Below are 17,341 nucleotides of genomic sequence, written 5' to 3' on the forward strand. Positions count from 1 at the left end.
TACACTAATTGCATCACTACTAATATATCAGTGAGTATTTAGTAACATAACATTTTCTATCATAAAATATATAATCTGAATTTGTATTACTTTAGCATATTTCCAAGCTTGTCACTTGGCTTGGTTTCACAACTGGTAAACTACGTTAATAATACGCATATTATGAGAAGATACTAGTCTGAACATGGCCCTTCCCCCACATCCCCAACCCACCTCTTCCATTTTAATCAGTCAGAATGACAGTGTTCTTCTTCTTAATCAGTGTTTTGGGATGAGATTATGTTATTCCTCTGAGCACTCTGATTCTGAATAAGGCTTTTAGTTGGTTTCTTTCAACAGCTCTGTAAAAATCTTTTTCCTTTTATAGCATGTTCAAATGAATGACTCCAGTCCAAACGTACTGGATGGAGCTCCCTGACTTCAGATAAGTTCCACTGCTCCACATCCCAATTGCAGGAAATTTTCTACCTTTTAAGGTCGATTTTAGGCTCTGGAGTCTAACAGATGGCATTGTTAAAGAAATGCTTTTTCTAATAAGCCATCAGTTTCCTCAATGTATGAGCCTTAAATAAGGTTTAAGTTCCTTAATAGTCAATAATGAAAGGTCAGATCTGGTTTCAGGTTAAATATTGTTTTAATTCCCTGTGCAGGTACACATTCCACAGATCACAAGTTTGATTTATGACAGTGAAAAACAGCTACAACACATAGCTATGGCATTGTTGTAACATTGAAAATTTGCAGTCAACTAAATAAATGTTTATTTCCAGCCTGATTGTGATTCATCTTTTTCAAATATCCAGATAATCCTGAATAACTTGATTCCCATGATTAAGGTGGAATTGATGTATTAAATGGAAAACCTCTCACGTGATGTTGAGTACTATCCTGCCAATAAAGTGATACAAAGTTGATGCAATGACTGCTATTTCTGGATCACTTAAACTAGATTGCAACATCATGCACAGCATAACAAACTGGTGTTTAAAATGTCACAAAATGTGAATCACATGGATCCTGACATTTGGTCCATACTCTCAACATAATGAAAGGTCAGGTTCGAAGAATAAATGACCTATGGCAAAGTAAAGGTGTGTGATCATATGACTATCAGTTAACACATTCATTAGCAGTGAAATGGGTTTCTGGAAACACCCACATAGATAGAATTACATATTGTGTTTTATTTATTTGTTTATTTATTTATAACTTTTTTTTATGTTATTGCCATTCAGAATCAGGGTAATGGGGTCTTGGGTCTGATCATGGACTGGAGTCACTGTCGGTGTGTATGGTATGTTCTCTCTGTGTCTGTGTGGGTTTCTTCCAACCGCTTCAGTTTCCTACCACACTCCAATAGCACATGTTCAGTACAAATGTTGGTAGGTGGATTGGCTGTGTGGAACTGTCCACAGATGTGAGTGTCATAGTGAGTGTGTGAAATTGTCCACAGGTGTGACTGGGTGAGTGTGTGAAACTGTCTACTGGTGTGAGTGTGTGAATGACTGGGTGAGTGTGTGAAACTGTCCACAGGTGTGAGTGTGTGAAACTCTCCACATGTGTGAGTGGCTGAGTGAATGTGTGAAACTATCCACAGGTGTGAGTGTGTGAGTGACTGGGTGAGTGTGTGAAACTGTCCACAGGTGTGAGTGTGTGAGTGACTGGGTGAGTGTGTGAAATTGTCCACAGGTGTGAGTGTGTGAGTGACTGGGTGAGTGTGTGAAACTGTCCACAGGTGTGAGTGTGTGAGTGACTGGGTGAGTGTGTGACACTGTCCACAGGTGTGAGTGTGTGAGTGACTGGGTGAGTGTGTGACACTGTCCACAGGTGTGAGTGTGTGAGTGACTGGGTGAGTGAGTGACACTGTCCACAGGTGTGGGTGTGTGAGTGACTGGGTGAGTGTGTGAAATTGTCCACAGGTGTGAGTGTGTGAGTGACTGGGTGAGTGTGTGAAACTGTCCACAGGTGTGAGTGTGTGAGTGACTGGGTGAGTGTGTGAAATTTTCCACAGGTGTGAGTGTGTGAAACTGTCCACAGGTGTGAGTGTGTGAGTGACTGGGTGAGTGTGTGAAACTGTCCACAGGTGTGAGTGTGTGAGTGACTGGGTGAGTGTGTGAAATTGTCCACAGGTGTGAGTGTGTGAGTGACTGGGTGAGTGTGTGAAACTGTCCACAGGTGTGAGTGTGTGAGTGACTGGGTGAGTGTGTGAAACTGTCCACAGGTGTGAGTGTGTGAGTGACTGGGTGAGTGTGTGAAACTGTCCACAGGTGTGAGTGTGTGAGTGACTGGGTGAGTGTGTGAAATTGTCCACAGGTGTGATTGTGTGAGTGACTGGGTGAGTGTGTGAAACTGTCCACAGGTGTGAGTGTGTGAGTGACTGGGTGAGTGTGTGAAATTGTCCACAGGTGTGATTGTGTGAGTGACTGGGTGAGTGTGTGAAATTGTCCACAGGTGTGAGTGTGTGAGTGACTGGGTGAGTGTGTGAAACTGTCCACAGGTGTGAGTGTGTGAGTGACTGGGTGAGTGTGTGAAACTGTCCACAGGTGTGAGTGTGTGAGTGACTGGGTGAGTGTGTGAAACTGTCCACAGGTGTGAGTGTGTGAGTGACTGGGTGAGTGTGTGAAATTGTCCACAGGTGTGATTGTGTGAGTGACTGGGTGAGTGTGTGAAATTGTCCACAGGTGTGAGTGAGTGAGTGTGTGAAACTGTCCACAGGTGTGAGTGTGTGAGTGATATGGTGTTTGATACATTGTCTAGGTTCTCTGGATGAGTGTGTGATGCCCTGGCATGGCCTGGAGCCCTGTTGTCTAGCACCCAATGATTCATGTTAGAGTCCAGACAGTTCATGACCTGATCAGTATGAAACAGTTATGAAAAATGTTTGAATAATGAATGAATGTTAAGAAAATATATTGAAATCCTATACTCAATATCCAGTTAAAATGAATGCCAGTTGCTTATTTTTACATGACGTTCACAATAAAATTATATCCTTTAAAATTATTCCTTCTAAAAAGTCCTCCTCAAAGCTCAAGCTTATTTTCACCTTTGTCTTACTGTGTATTTTAAAAATGGCAAACTTATATACAACATGCTCATTGTGAACTGTTGAATATAGAGCTACAATTCTTGGACTGTGGAGCAATGGATCGACATTTTCTGGAGTAATGAAGATACATCCAATGTCTTATGATGAGTTGGATTCATGTTTGCCACCCAGAATTAATCACTTAGCTTCAGTACCTAGCTTCAGTAAAGCTCATTTTGTGAATGCAGAAATATTCCAACATTTAGTGTAAATATTTCGCAATGTTTGAGGAGGCTCTCCCTATTAATACCATGGATTTCAAATAACATGATGAATGGATACGTATCCACAAGCTTGCTATGCATTGAGTCAGTGTATCATTTGACCAGAATCAATAAAGTGATGCACCCTGTGCTGTACACTATGGGCAAAATTAAAGAGGTGTTCTCCTAATTGGATAGCTAGGAAATATCTGTTACAAGCATTAGATGAACTCTGTTGCCCCCATGAGAGAGTACCAAGTGTATATAGCCCAGTCCCCTAAAGTGCTTTTCCAGGCAAGTTCTTTTTTAATGCATGTACTAACAAGTTACTGACTCATATTATACAAACAAAAGTCTTAAGGTTGCAGTGATAGAAGGAGGCGGAGGGGTTTCCCTGCACTTCAGGGAAACCTCAAACACTTCTGTTTCCTCAATGTTTTGTTGTATTTGTTTTCAAGGCAACTAATCCATCTTCATACCTCACATGTAAGTGATGTCCTTATTGCCTGATAAAACATATGGTAGTTATTTACAAATTTCAAAGGTTCTTAGTTTGGTTTAGACTTAGTCTCCTTTGTCTTTGTTTTTTCACTAACCTCATTTTTGATTAAAGACTTATTAAGTAGATCTTATTTTCTGTTCCTTTTTTCCATGGAAAGTTTAAATTTAGCTAGTTAGCTGGCTAATTGAAACAATAGCCTGATGTAGCAGGGCTAGCTAGCATGCTGTTCTACTCTTGGGTAGAGCCCTGATAGCAAAGAGACGGCGGACCACTGTTGGTGACTGAGGGCAAAGTTTGAGGTCCACGAGTGTTTTGTACGGCGTTTTCTGGGCGGACCGCTGGTAATTAAACAGAATTTTAGACAAAATGTCTCATTTTAGCATTTTTCCATTCACAGTCTAAGTTACATTTTTGTCCTTCATTAGGTTTTTTTGTTATCGTTTATAAATAAGATTAGTAAATAATTTTAATCCAGCAGAACTTCAATATTTATATATATATATATATATATATATATATATATATATATATATATATAATTTGTTTTCCAGAATAAAAGTCTCTGTGACTTATTATAAAGGAGTTATATCCTGTACAGGACAGCAATCTGAGTGGTCCGATGGTGGACCAGCAGTGGTTTAACAGTCAGTGGTGTGCCAGCCTTTTTATGCCAGTGGACCGATATATGCTCGCTGTCTGTGAGGGTGCAAAGAGGACACATCAAACTTCAAATAAACTACAGTGAACTGAGAGGAGGCTTGAATCCTGAGCTGTGCCACAGCAACACTGCTGCACTGTGAAACAGGGTTAGCTAACATATTAATATAACTGCCTGTGAAGTTTCTAAAATCTGAAAAACCAATCAATCCAACTAAAGGTTGGTTAGGAGTTGCTGTATAGACAGCTCAGTACACTACAGAAAATACTGTCTAACAAGTGGAATCGTCATGTAGTGAGTAAATTTAATTTCATTAATTTTAGTTATATTTTTGTGAGTTAAGTTTATTATGAAATCATATAATGTTTTATGTTTATTTTAAGTGAATACATTACATCTACTGAAAGTGCCTTGTTTTATTCTGAGATCATTTAATTAGATTTTTATTTATTTATTTATTTATTTATTTATTTATTTATTTATTTTTGCCTTATATCCTGAAACTTAAAATGTTTCTGCCTATGGTTTAAGGACTTTTTAAATTGAATCTAAATATACATTGAATCATTTTATACTTAAAATTCCTGAAGTGAAATGATTTTAGGATTATCTAATTTCTTAAGATATTGTTTCTACAGATTTCTCAGTGCTGTTTGTAGACAGATCATTGGGTACTGAGTTCATCTGAGCGTGTTAAATGTCTCTGAGGCTCTGCACACGAGCTCAGCTCCATTGTGGCTGATACTGATACTGTGTTCATGCATTAAGCTCACAGGCTCTATTCTGTGGAACAGGTTTGTCTGAGCTCCTCTTCTGTTACAAATGAACAGAATTGTTTAACCATTACATGCTGCAGAGTTTAATAGCACACATAATGAAGGAAATGATCTCATTGGAATCCTCTTATCCTGCTCTGCCCACTCAAAGCTCCTGACTTAGTAAATAGTGAAAAGTCATTTAACAGGATAAGAGTCACATGTGGTTTTCCAAAAGTTACCTTTAGAAATAAGAGGTTTGTGAAACTTATTAAGCATCTCTTAAACCCAGGTGTTCTCCCCAGCATTAGTCATTGCCAGGTACACCTCTAGTAATCACACAATGCTATCAGGCCAGGATGGTTAAGGCAAGCCCATTCTGTTTGATCAGCTATTAACAAAGTCATTTTATAGCACAACATGCTAGGAGAAGGGCAGTAACTGCCCAGTTATCTTATGTTAGCAAGGGAACAAGGAACTCTCTTAAACCCCTAGCCTCCGACAGCTGAGTTTGACCAGGGATGAAACTGGAGCTCTCCCAGGTAATAGAGCTCTTTAAAATTGGAACCAAAGAGAACCAAGCACGTCTCTTAAAAAGGCAGGAAGCTTTAATAAAAAGCACACACTATATATTAAAAATGTTGATCATATATTTATATTCCACCACCACGACTTGCCAATTCAGAAAATTTGCCCCCAGTGTCCACGCAACTCTCTGACCCTACCATACACAATGTTTGTAGGAAACCACCAACTGGTGGTTTCCAGAGCTGTCTAATGGTTTCCAGAATCTTCTTGGAGTCAACCAATTTCATTTTACATGACCTCACCAAGCTCCAGTTTCCTTCCATGGTCCACGCTGGCAAGTGATTGGTGACTCAAAAGTGTACGTACGTGTGTGAGTGAATGAGTGAGGCCCTGCGAAGTATTGACGCCCCCACAAGGGTGTGTTCCTGCCTTGTGTCCAGTGATTCCGGGTAGGCTCCGGACACACCGCAACTCTGAACTGGACAAGCGCTTACAGACAATGAATAAGCGAATGTCCTCACCAAACCCACATATCCCTTCAGTATCCATCAGCTGCTTACAGAGTCCCACAAGCCACCAGACACAATAGGCCTCTTTCTTCAGTTTGACCATCTCCCTCACCCAGGGAGTCACGGATGGAACCAGAGGCAGAAACAGAGCCCATTCAGACTCAGAGGCCTCGTTTCTACTGCAGGGCTTAACAGTTCTGAGCAGAGAGGGTAGCCTCACAAGTGTTTCTTCCACACTGACACAGTTAGATAACTGTATTCCATGCCACAGAAATATTCTGTGGGACTGCATAAAATATGTGAGGTTTTGCTGATTGGCTGTTGAATTTTTTTTTCTTGCTCACACAAGAAGATATTCTGCTACATATCTTTTTTTATTATTATTTATATTAATATTATTATTATTTACTGTTAAAAAAAAAGGTTTCCCTGTATTGAAAATAAAATGTGTATTATATGACATGTTAGTAGCTATAACATACTTTGACCACATGAGGCCTTCTGTTTGCCACAAATCCTGCAAAAGTCCTTTCTTTTTGCCACCTTCTTTCTGTATTTTTCAGAGTGTAATCTGTAATACAAAAAAAAGGTATGAAAATCAATCCAGACAACTCTAGCATAGTGTTGTTATGGATAAATTGTGATGAGCACAGAAATCTACTGAGGTTTAAATCTTGGAAGCCATTCCTCACAAATAAGTGCCCATAGCAGAACAGAGGAGTCCCCAGGAGGAACAATTTCCAGCACCCACCCTACAACCTGGACCCAGATGGATGGATATTCTATTAAATTGGATACATGAAGATTGGCCTTTGAATTTTGCACAAGAACACACACATAGAGTGAGGGTTGTTGGTGTGTTAGTCTGTGTTATGACAGTCTGAGTAGTTCAGACACAGCAATGCTGCTGGAGATTTTAAAGCCCTCAGTGTTACTGCTGGTCTGAGAATAGCTCACTGACCACTGACGAAGGACTGGAGAATGACTAGTGCAAACGGATGAGCCACTGCCTCTGCCTTTACATCTACAAGGTGGACCAAATGAAGTAGGTGTGTGTGGTAACAGAGTGGACAGTGTGTGGACGCGGTGTTTAAAAGCTCCAGTTCTGGTGGTCCTGACCATTGAAGAACAGTATGAAATGTGGATAAGAAAGTATGCAGAGAAACGGTTGTTGTGCAGCCTACAGTCTGTAATTGTACAACTACAAAGTGCTCCTGTATGGTCAGCTGTCTCCTAACACCAGCTAACATTCCTGAGTGCGAGTGTGTTCTACTCTGCTGCAGCATAAACATACTGAGTCCATTGAAGTCACCGGAGACAGCCACTGTCTCTTATTTCCAAGAGTGCGTCGTTAACCTTGCTGAGCTGCTGTGTCACACATTCCATTCAGTCAGAATATCTGATATCTAGCCTATGAACCAAAGCTAATAGACAGGGTATTGTTTATATTCTCTTTGTTTAGTCTTCACTGTCATAGCCAGCGTGAGCTAAGCATCCTCCACTGAACATGACATCACAGTACTCAGACAATGATACAAGCTCAAAGATGTTCTAAAGAAAGGCTTATTTTTTTAATAATATTATTAAAGCTTAAAACATTCAGTGTAGTGTCGATAATTAAATAGTCTGAAGATGTGTGTATGCAATATAGATGTTGTATATGCTAATGAGTGTTTTGATCCCTTAAGGGTTTTTTGGATTGTCGCACCAGTAGAACCATTAAGGGTTCCTCCAGGAGCATTTATTTGATTTATTAAATGTTTTTGGTGGATCCCTGTGTGACTTTACGAGGTTCTAGATTTTTTATTTTATTGAACATCTATCCATCCATTATCTGTAACCGCTTATCCAATTAAGGGTCGCGGGGGGTCCAGAGCCTACCTGGAATCATCGGGCGCAAGGCGGGAATACACCCTGGAGGGGGCGCCAGTCCTTCAAAGGGCAACACAGACACACACACATTCACTCACACACTCACACCTACGGACACTTTCGAGTCGCCAATCCACCTGCAACGTGTGTTTTTGGACTGTGGGAGGAAACCGGAGCACCCGGAGGAAACCCACGCAGACACGGGGAGAACACACCAACTCCTCACAGACAGTCACCCGGAGCGGGAATCGAACCCACAACCTCCAGGCCCCTGGAGCTGTGTGACTGCGACACTACCTGCTGCGCCACCGTGCCGCCCTTTATTGAACATTTTAAATAAAATAAAGAGTGCCATAATTTTCCTCAAAACTGTAATATCCATATATGGAAACATTTCAGTTCACTGTTTTTTGTTTTTTTTTGTGATGTCATAAAATGCAATGCTTTTACATGCCTAAGGCATATTAAATGCATATCCTGGAACAATAGAAGAAGAAACAAGAAGTACACAGCCTCTTTAATAGGAAATTATTATTATTGCAATATTTCATTGGCCAAGACCTTTTTCTATGTCCAAACGTCTGTTATGTCTTCCGTAAACCTGAGGATAATTATTTATACAGTCTGAAAAATGTAATAAATATTTTAAACGTCTTTTTGATCAAAGTATTCTGATGAGTCCCACAGGAGCGTTCAAACATACCCCTCGGCCTAAACAAATATATATATATATATAATTGGTCATGGTGACGATGCTATAAATTGAGATGTGGTTTTTTTTTTTCAGTTCTCCAGAGTCATGAAGTGTTTCCGTTTAAACCATGAGCTACTGAATGTCAAAGAATTCATACAAAGTAGTGACCTTGACTACCTGAAACAAAACCGAAAGCCTTTCAGCTGCACATCAGTCTGAAACTGAGGTCAGAATGTACTCTGCCACCTCTACAGATATCACTACTCTCCTTATATTTGTCACTGACTGGTAGCCCGTCTGGTTTCTCGTCACTTTAACCTGTTATATACCATCTTCTGTTTAAGGTTTCAGGTTCTCAGTGAGTCACGGGGTGCAAGGCAGGACAACACCCTGGACAGTGCACAACCCATAGCAGGCCATCAAAATGAATTAACCCTCATCAAACTAAAGGCTTGGGTCAAAAGTCACCCACGGGTTTTCTCACAAGTATTTTATGAGCGAGAAAAAACAACATAATCCCTGACGTACTGTCATTGTGTATAACATTTTGACCATTATATGGGTTTAAGTTGGCTGAATTGTGCATATACACTATATTTGAAATCTGCGTGTATTCAAACCTATTGTGTAACATCTCTGAGAGAGAGTAAACATCCACAGACATGGTGTGTGTGTGTGATTGTTAGGTAAACCATGCCATAATTGATTGGGTGACTTCCACTATCCACAAACAGGTTATACTGGATGTTACAAAATCCATTGAAATAACGATGACACAGAACTGGGTCAGTGATACGCTAGTGAAATGTGTCACAGTCACACAATGGAACAGCTCAGGCTAAATATTACACACACACGCATGCTTTATAAACATAATACTCACTGTGGCTGTTAAAGTGGACTCTTGCTCCATTGCTGTGTATTTGAACCCTGACCAGAACTTGACTATTCTATCACTTTTTCCTCAGTTTCTCAGATGTGACAAATGATTTCTGCACACAGTGGCACACCCACGGGACTTTAAAGCAATTAAAGTCATTTCCTTAAACCTGATATTTTCATAGAAATAAAGCACCCCAGCATTGGACTGTGGAACAGTGAAAATGTGTTCTCTAGAATGATGGGACACCAATCAATACTTTTGGAATGAACTTGAGTAAAGTGTGTGATCCAGAACACATCATTCAACATCAAGACTTCAGAAGCTGGAGTTCAAAGAAATGTAACGCCATCTAGTGTAAATAAATGGAGCACAGTAGCTGTTAATATATATTCTGAATATAAATGTAACTTTACATAAATTGCGTCTAAAGAATTAAAGTATGAGAGGATACAGTGAGGATGAATTATAAAACTGATTATGGTATCTGATTGTAGTGATAGTCACTAGACCCCCGCATTATTCAGACATATTGACTTTCTTCCTGCTCTGTTAGAGTGAGATATGATTCATTCATTCATTCATTATCTGTAAGCGATTATCCAGTTCAGGGTCGCGGTGGGTCCAGAGCCTACCTGGAATCATTGGGCACAAGGCGGGAATACACCCTGGAGGGGGCGCCAGTCCTTCACAGGGCGACACACACTCACACATTCACTCACACACTCACACTTACGGACACTTTTGAGTCGCCAATCCACCTACCAACGTGTGTTTTTTGAAACCGGGTGTGAGATATGAGTAAGATTAATATATATATACATATTTTTTTTTTTTCGGTGAGAGTGTAATAAATGACAAGAAGGATAACAAGACCAGAGGAGACCAGAGAAGAAAAAAACATTTTATTTGTATCTCTTTAATCTCAGTGGTCAATATCTGAATCAAGAAGAAATTCACCTGCTGTTATGTTGTTTTAAAATTTCAAAGACATAAAAAATCACATACTGAAATACATCTCATCATTTATAGGAGTTTATACGATAAATCATGATATGACACATCAGGTCTGGAAGCTGATTTTGGGAAAAGACACATGAAATGGGAGAAAAGATGTCATTATAATATCCGCACTATTATTAGCAGGATGACAAAAGATTCGGAACAACCATGGTTCACACACTCACACCTGTGGACAGTTTCACACACTCACCCATTCACTCACACACTCACACCTGTGGACAGTTTCACACACTCACCCATTCACTCACACACACACACCTGTGGACAGTGTCACACACTCACCCAGTCACTCACACACTCACACCTGTGGACAGTTTCACACACTCACCCATTCACTCACACACTCACACCTGTGGACAGTGTCACACACTCACCCAGTCACTCACACACTCACACCTGTGGACAGTTTCACACACTCACCCATTCACTCACACACTCACACCTGTGGACAGTGTCACACACTCACCCAGTCACTCACACACTCACACCTGTGGACAGTTTCACACACTCACCCTGTCACTCACACACTCACACCTGTGGACAGTGTCACACACTCACCCAGTCACTCACACACTCACACCTGTGGACAGTTTCACACACTCACCCTGTCACTCCCACACTCACACCTGTGGACAGTGTCACACACTCACCCAGTCACTCACACACTCACACCTGTGGACTGTTTCACACACTCACCCAGTCACTCACACACTCACACCTGTGGACAGTTTCACACACTCACCCTGTCACTCACACACTCACACCTGTGGACAGTGTCACACACTCACCCAGTCACTCACACACTCACACCTGTGGACTGTTTCACACACTCACCCAGTCACTCACACACTCACACCTGTGGACAGTTTCACACACTCACCCAGTCACTCACACACACTCACACCTGTGGACAATTTCACACAACGAACTAATCAATCAACATGTGTGTTTGGAGGAAACCGAAGCACCTGGATAAAACCCACACAGACACTGGGAGAACACACTACACTCCTCTACACTCCTCACAGTCAGTGACCCAGGGATAGAACAACAAATTCTCAATGTAAAGACATGACTGGCTCACATGTGAAAAGGGTGAACTGTTGAACAGGGATGATGAATGACCATCCACTGTATCATATGCATCTCTATCTATCTCTCTCTCTCAAAGACGTTCATGTCTGAGATGAGGGAGACTCTCTCTGACTCAGCAGTAATAGACGAAGAGAGAAAGAATGAAGGTAAACTGTTTTCTCAGCTTCATTCATGCTGTTTACAAGAAAGGGTGAAGAGGAGGAGGAAAGCCCCTGATGTATAACACACTCCAGTTTCTAGAATAGCATCACGAGGAGATTTCAGACAAGCGCGCGTAAAAAAGATGACATCACATACCCCCCTCGCCGGGCTTAAGCGTGCGGGGGTGTGTCATGGGAGTTCTTTTAAAAAGCGGAGAGAAAGAGAGCGGAGGCAACCAAGCAGCACAATGGCCAAGACCGCGGTAAGAGACGGCTGCTGATTCGCTCTCTCGCTTCTGTTATGACGGAGCGTTTGTGGGTGTGAGTCTGTGTGCGTGTATGACAGAGAGAGAGAGAGAGAGAGAGAGAGAGAGAGAGAGAGAGAGGAGAGAGAGAGGTTCACTGCACGCTGCTTCTAGCGCTGCTGTCTTGTCCGTAAGTGTGTGTGGAAAGAGAGGTATGTAGACTGAAAGTAACTTGCCTTACAGTAGACGGTGTGCCTGCAGGGGCTTGTCTAACGTATCTGTGTCTGCAGAGGCAATGTATATTCTGTGTTCGTGTGTGTGTGTGTGTGTGTGTGTGCGGAGGTAAGCTATGTTTGGGGGCTTTTCGTTCACACCTCGTGTGGACAGGCTACTGCTTTTAGTCCTTTTACTCGTGTTTTTCATGACGACAGTAACATGTTTCTGTCACTTTTACAAATACAAAACATTTGTGTGTGTGTGTTGATGGACTTTATCACTAATGCAGGGTTAGTGCTCACAAATACTGAAAACTGTACTATTTATTTATTTAGTTGCTCAAACTTTGTCTATGGCTATCATATTGTGTCACATATATTATGTCAAGGCAGTGTTTGAAAGCTGATATGGATATGAGGCTTTATTGGCAAAGAAATATTTGTTCAAAATGCAGAGGGACTTTATTTTATATATTATATTTTAATTCTTATATCTGACTATATAGGCTAAGTATATTATTATTATTATTATTATTATTATTATTATTATTATTATTATTATTATTATTAAGAAAAGATCATTCCCAGTGTGACGTTTATCGAATTTTTCTTTTCATCTGTTAGCTTTCAGTTTGTTATACAGGGCACTTTGAGTCTAGGAGCCGTTACTTTACGCATAAAGTTACGCATAACGAATTAGGGGACATTTGAGATAGAGCCGAAGTTCCTCCTGGCGATTGCGAACAACGGTTGCAGAGCAACGGTTGCTGAGCAACCATTCAACAGTGGTGTCGCTACAGTGTTACTCTAGTAGAAACTTGACGCGTTTACGTTGTGTTTATTAGAGGAAATATCACCTGCCTGTTCGGTCAGATTCTGAAGAAACAGGCCAGCGTAACATTCTGAATTCTTTAGTAGTTTCCCATGTAACTGCTAAACAATGGTAACTAGCTCGAGGGAGGGGGGGGGGCGGGAAAGAAGAAGAAGAAGAAGAAAAAAGAAAATAAAAGTAAAGGGCTAACGGCTTTAAGGAACAAACATTACACTCGTTATTTATTCTATCAAATGTTGAACTGGATAATAAACCATCTTCATGAGTGTATCTACACAGGAAAATGTAACTACTTTGTGTAATGAAATTAACCATACCCTAGGTTAAAATGGTGGGGACCCTGCTGACTCTAGGTCACTGCAGGTCCACCCTCGGACCGCTCAGATTAAGGGTGTGTGTGATGTTGTGTGTGTTTGTGATTGAGATGTGTGCTCTAAAACACCTAAATGTATGTTTGTTTGTTTGTGTGCACAGATCCTAATCCTATTACTGCCACTCTTCCATGGCACCTCCACAAACGAATACACATATGAGCATGAGCTGGCATCAGGTGTGAAGTTGACATGTGATCGCTGTGAGCCAGGCTTTTACCTTCGCTCACACTGCACTGCAACTCGCCCTACGCGGTGTAACCCCTGCATCCAGGGATTCTACACCAAGTACTGGAACTACATTCCTGAGTGTCTGCCTTGTGATCTCTGTGGCCTCAACCTGGTAGAGACACAGCCCTGCACTCCCAAACAAAACCGCCAGTGCCAGTGCCAGGATGGCTACTATTGGTATTCACACTACTGCAAGAAGCACAGTGTGTGCCCAAACGGACATGTCATCAAATCAAAAGGTACTCATGAAATAACCAGACCCCCTAGAGGAAACTATTATTATATCAGTTCTACTCAGCCTCTATTCAACTCTTAGTACCAGTCTGTCAGTTTTACTCGCAGTTAATTCAGCTGTTGAATTATTTTTTCAGAGTAATTTCTACCGTTTGTTGATTTGTAGACTTTTAGCTAAGACAAATATACTATCAGCATCAGTTAACTGGTGAGAGTCTGTTATTATCCTCTTGCAGGTACAATGTCAGTCAGTCCTTCTGTGAAATTGTTAATCAAATCAAGTTCTACGGTCAATGCCAACTTATCTTTCCATATTCAAATTCAGATTCCTATTGTCTGGTAAAAGACCCTTAAAAAGCACTACCTGCTGTTGGTATTGCTATGTTGTTATGTTTTTCTGACCTGGATGAGCCATGTGGCTTTAGCCTAGACATGTTTGGGTATGTTTTTATTACCTTGGACCCACAGCTCAGACTGTGTTCTGGCATGTAGGTGTGTGAGTTGTTATTAAATCTCCAGTTGAGCAGGTTATATCCACTGATAATTAAGCTTTGTGTTGTATGCAGGAACCCCATACAAAGATACAGAATGTGAGCCATGTTCGGATGGTTACTATGTCACCGGAGAAGCGGGCAGTGCTCAGTGCACTGCACACACGACTTGCCGAAGTGACGAGAAGCTGATGGTGCGTGGGACCAGCTGCCATGACAATATGTGTCTTTCCTGCAACAACATCACATCACAAGGTATGTAGACTAATGCCTAGCAACCACCTGGAAATCTGAGATATAAGGAGGCTGTTCTTCTTTTACTAGAAGTCATTTATTACTAGAAAAAAATAAAACAATTAAAAAATGCAAGAGATGCATTGGTTTAAACAGTGATTTACATTCTACATCTTCATGTTGCTCTTCTAATTTTAGTAATAGCAGCTCTAGAGTCAATTTTTTTTTACTGTTTCCAGCATTGTTATTTTTTGGGGTGGATTTTTAATCTAATTTTGTTATGTTATCAAGCTGTCTCGTTTGTTACTGGCATGTTTTTGGTGTAAATCAGGCAGCTGTTATATGCTGTTGAGATGCTTTTGATCTCATTTAGACAGGTTTAATGTGTTAATTTTACAAAGCAGACTGCTTTGATATGTTGGTGACATATTTTGCTGTGATGTGTTAATGATGAGTTCATGGAAGATTGTTTTATCCCATCAGGCAGCTTTGATATGATAATGCAATGCTTACTGTTTGATATCACTGAGTGATTTTTTTTTTGCTGATTATCTTTCCAAGGCTGGACCAGCTTCATCAAGCCTGTCCTCACAGAGATGTTTGCTCAGCAAAAAAAACCTCTACATCGTCTCTGTCGCAAATTAAACATCAGTGGAAATCAGACAGCAATAGACAAAGATAACTCAGCACTTAAAATAAAAACGTGGCTTAGTGATGCTTCAGAACAGCAGCTGACTCAGCTTCCAGCCACACTAAAACTGGCAAACATGCACAACCTGGCTGAAAAAGTAGAGAAAAAACTGAAGAAATTCCAGGAGGAAGCCAAGCAATGTGACAACAACATAATATAAAACAACATAATATATAAAACAACAAAATATAAAAAAGTATCCCTTCAATACCTCAACCTGGATACCTGACAGGTATTTAACTCTAGAGGCTTTACCCATCTCATAAAATGCAGGATGGAGTGAAGGCTTCCTGGAGTGACTTTAGTCAGTTTGTGTATCATCATCATCATCATTACCATCATCAATATCACCAGTTTTACATTTAAAAGGCATGGCAAAAAAAAAATCAATTTTGACAATTCAAATGGCACTGATTCTTACGTTTATTAATGTTGTATTATAGACCCTGTTTGTTGCAGTGTAATGGTTGTAGCAATATGTGTGTGCATATTTCTGAATCCTACTGCAATTTCTTGGAAGAACTCTGTGCCTTGTTATTTATTTTTTGTTTCACCTGAGTTATTTATAAAAATTTATATACATTTTTGTGTCTCAGTTTTCATCATTAATTTGTTTTTGATTTGGCACATTTCCATGTATTTAATTAAAGTTTTATTTTTTTAAGAAGATTTATTATTTGATAATTCATGCAACATCATTACCTCTTAATGTTTTAATGCAATGCGTTCAACCTTTATTTTTTAAAGAGATCTGTTAAGAGCATATTCTAAGAATAAAACTGTTCATTCAAATAAAATGTACTATACTTCAGATGTTCACACTTCGTCTTTTGATTTTTTACTCTTAAAAATGAAGAAGAAAATACATATTTATAAGCAAAAACATGGGTAAGTACACAGCGTCATTGATGGGATGTACCAGAGCATCCTGTTGTGTATAGCGGTCCCTAAATGTGAGTGTGTATGTGTGAAATATCGCCCCTTGTGCTGCAGTTCTTAACAGTGAATGAGTATGCATGTCAGTAAGGTATAAGCTAATTCCCTGCAGAAATTTGCACCTAAAAATGAAAATAATAGGGGATTGACACTACATTTTAATATATTTCAAAATGAAATATAAGATAGGAATGCTTTAATGCGTTTACATGAGACCACAACTCAATGTCCTTGGACAGGTGACCAGTTCCTTTAGGTGACCAGTTCCTTCTTCCAACATAGGACCACATTTAGACAAATCAGAACTTTTCTGGAATAAACATTTTTTCTTTGTTCCGCTTCTCATGACTGGATTAAGATGGGTTGCTTAAATGATCCCAAGAACCCCATAACGACTGCAAAGTATAACAGTATACTGTAGAGAGTACAGGGACATTACACATCATTAAATGAACAGAGTGATGCACAAATCCTCATCCAAAGAAAAACATGTATCTCCATTTTTGTGGATTTTTAGCTTACTAACTTACAAATATCATTTGAATACAGCAGCTGTCCTTCACACTTTGTGAAAATTACTTGATCAATGGACCAATAGAAATGTTCCAAAATTACTTGGAGTAACATCTGTTTACACTGATGTCCAAGGTTCTTTTTTTGTTTGTTTGTTTGTTTGTTTTGTTTTTGTTATCTCCTGTAAAGTTGGAGATACATGTTTTTTCTTTGGACAACAACAAAATCAGAACTAATTCTGATTATCCAAGAATTAAATGATGAAAAGGTTTCTTCACATTTCAGTTAGGCAATGGCCTGAAATAAACAGCAAGAACAACTCAAGAGTTTGCTGTGGTGTTCTGGCTGGGATAGGAAGGTAAATATATTTTTAAAAGTAACAAAGAATATAATGCCCCCTC

At 40.0% G+C, this 17,341-nt stretch overlaps 1 protein-coding gene across 2 annotated transcripts; it reads left to right on the top strand.

Moving 5' to 3' along the window:
- Window positions 1–12,101: 12,101 nt before the first annotated feature.
- LOC136694317 (tumor necrosis factor receptor superfamily member 6B-like) lies at window positions 12,102–16,213 on the top strand. Of its 2 annotated transcripts, XM_066667775.1 has the most exons (4): window positions 12,102–12,210; window positions 13,714–14,080; window positions 14,642–14,821; window positions 15,362–16,213. In XM_066667775.1, exons 1-4 carry the CDS (start codon window positions 12,196–12,198, stop codon window positions 15,649–15,651), a joined length of 852 nt encoding a protein of 283 aa, XP_066523872.1. In that variant the 5' UTR covers window positions 12,102–12,195; the 3' UTR covers window positions 15,652–16,213. The 2 variants fall into 2 exon arrangements, with proteins under 2 accessions (XP_066523872.1, XP_066523871.1); XM_066667774.1 differs by lacking the exon at window positions 12,102–12,210 and having other exon boundaries at window positions 13,509–14,080.
- The last annotated feature ends 1,128 nt before the right edge of the window (window positions 16,214–17,341 follow it).

Source organism: Hoplias malabaricus, chromosome 4, assembly GCF_029633855.1.
Source record: "Hoplias malabaricus isolate fHopMal1 chromosome 4, fHopMal1.hap1, whole genome shotgun sequence".
In the NCBI taxonomy this organism is placed as follows: Eukaryota; Metazoa; Chordata; class Actinopteri; order Characiformes; family Erythrinidae; genus Hoplias; species Hoplias malabaricus.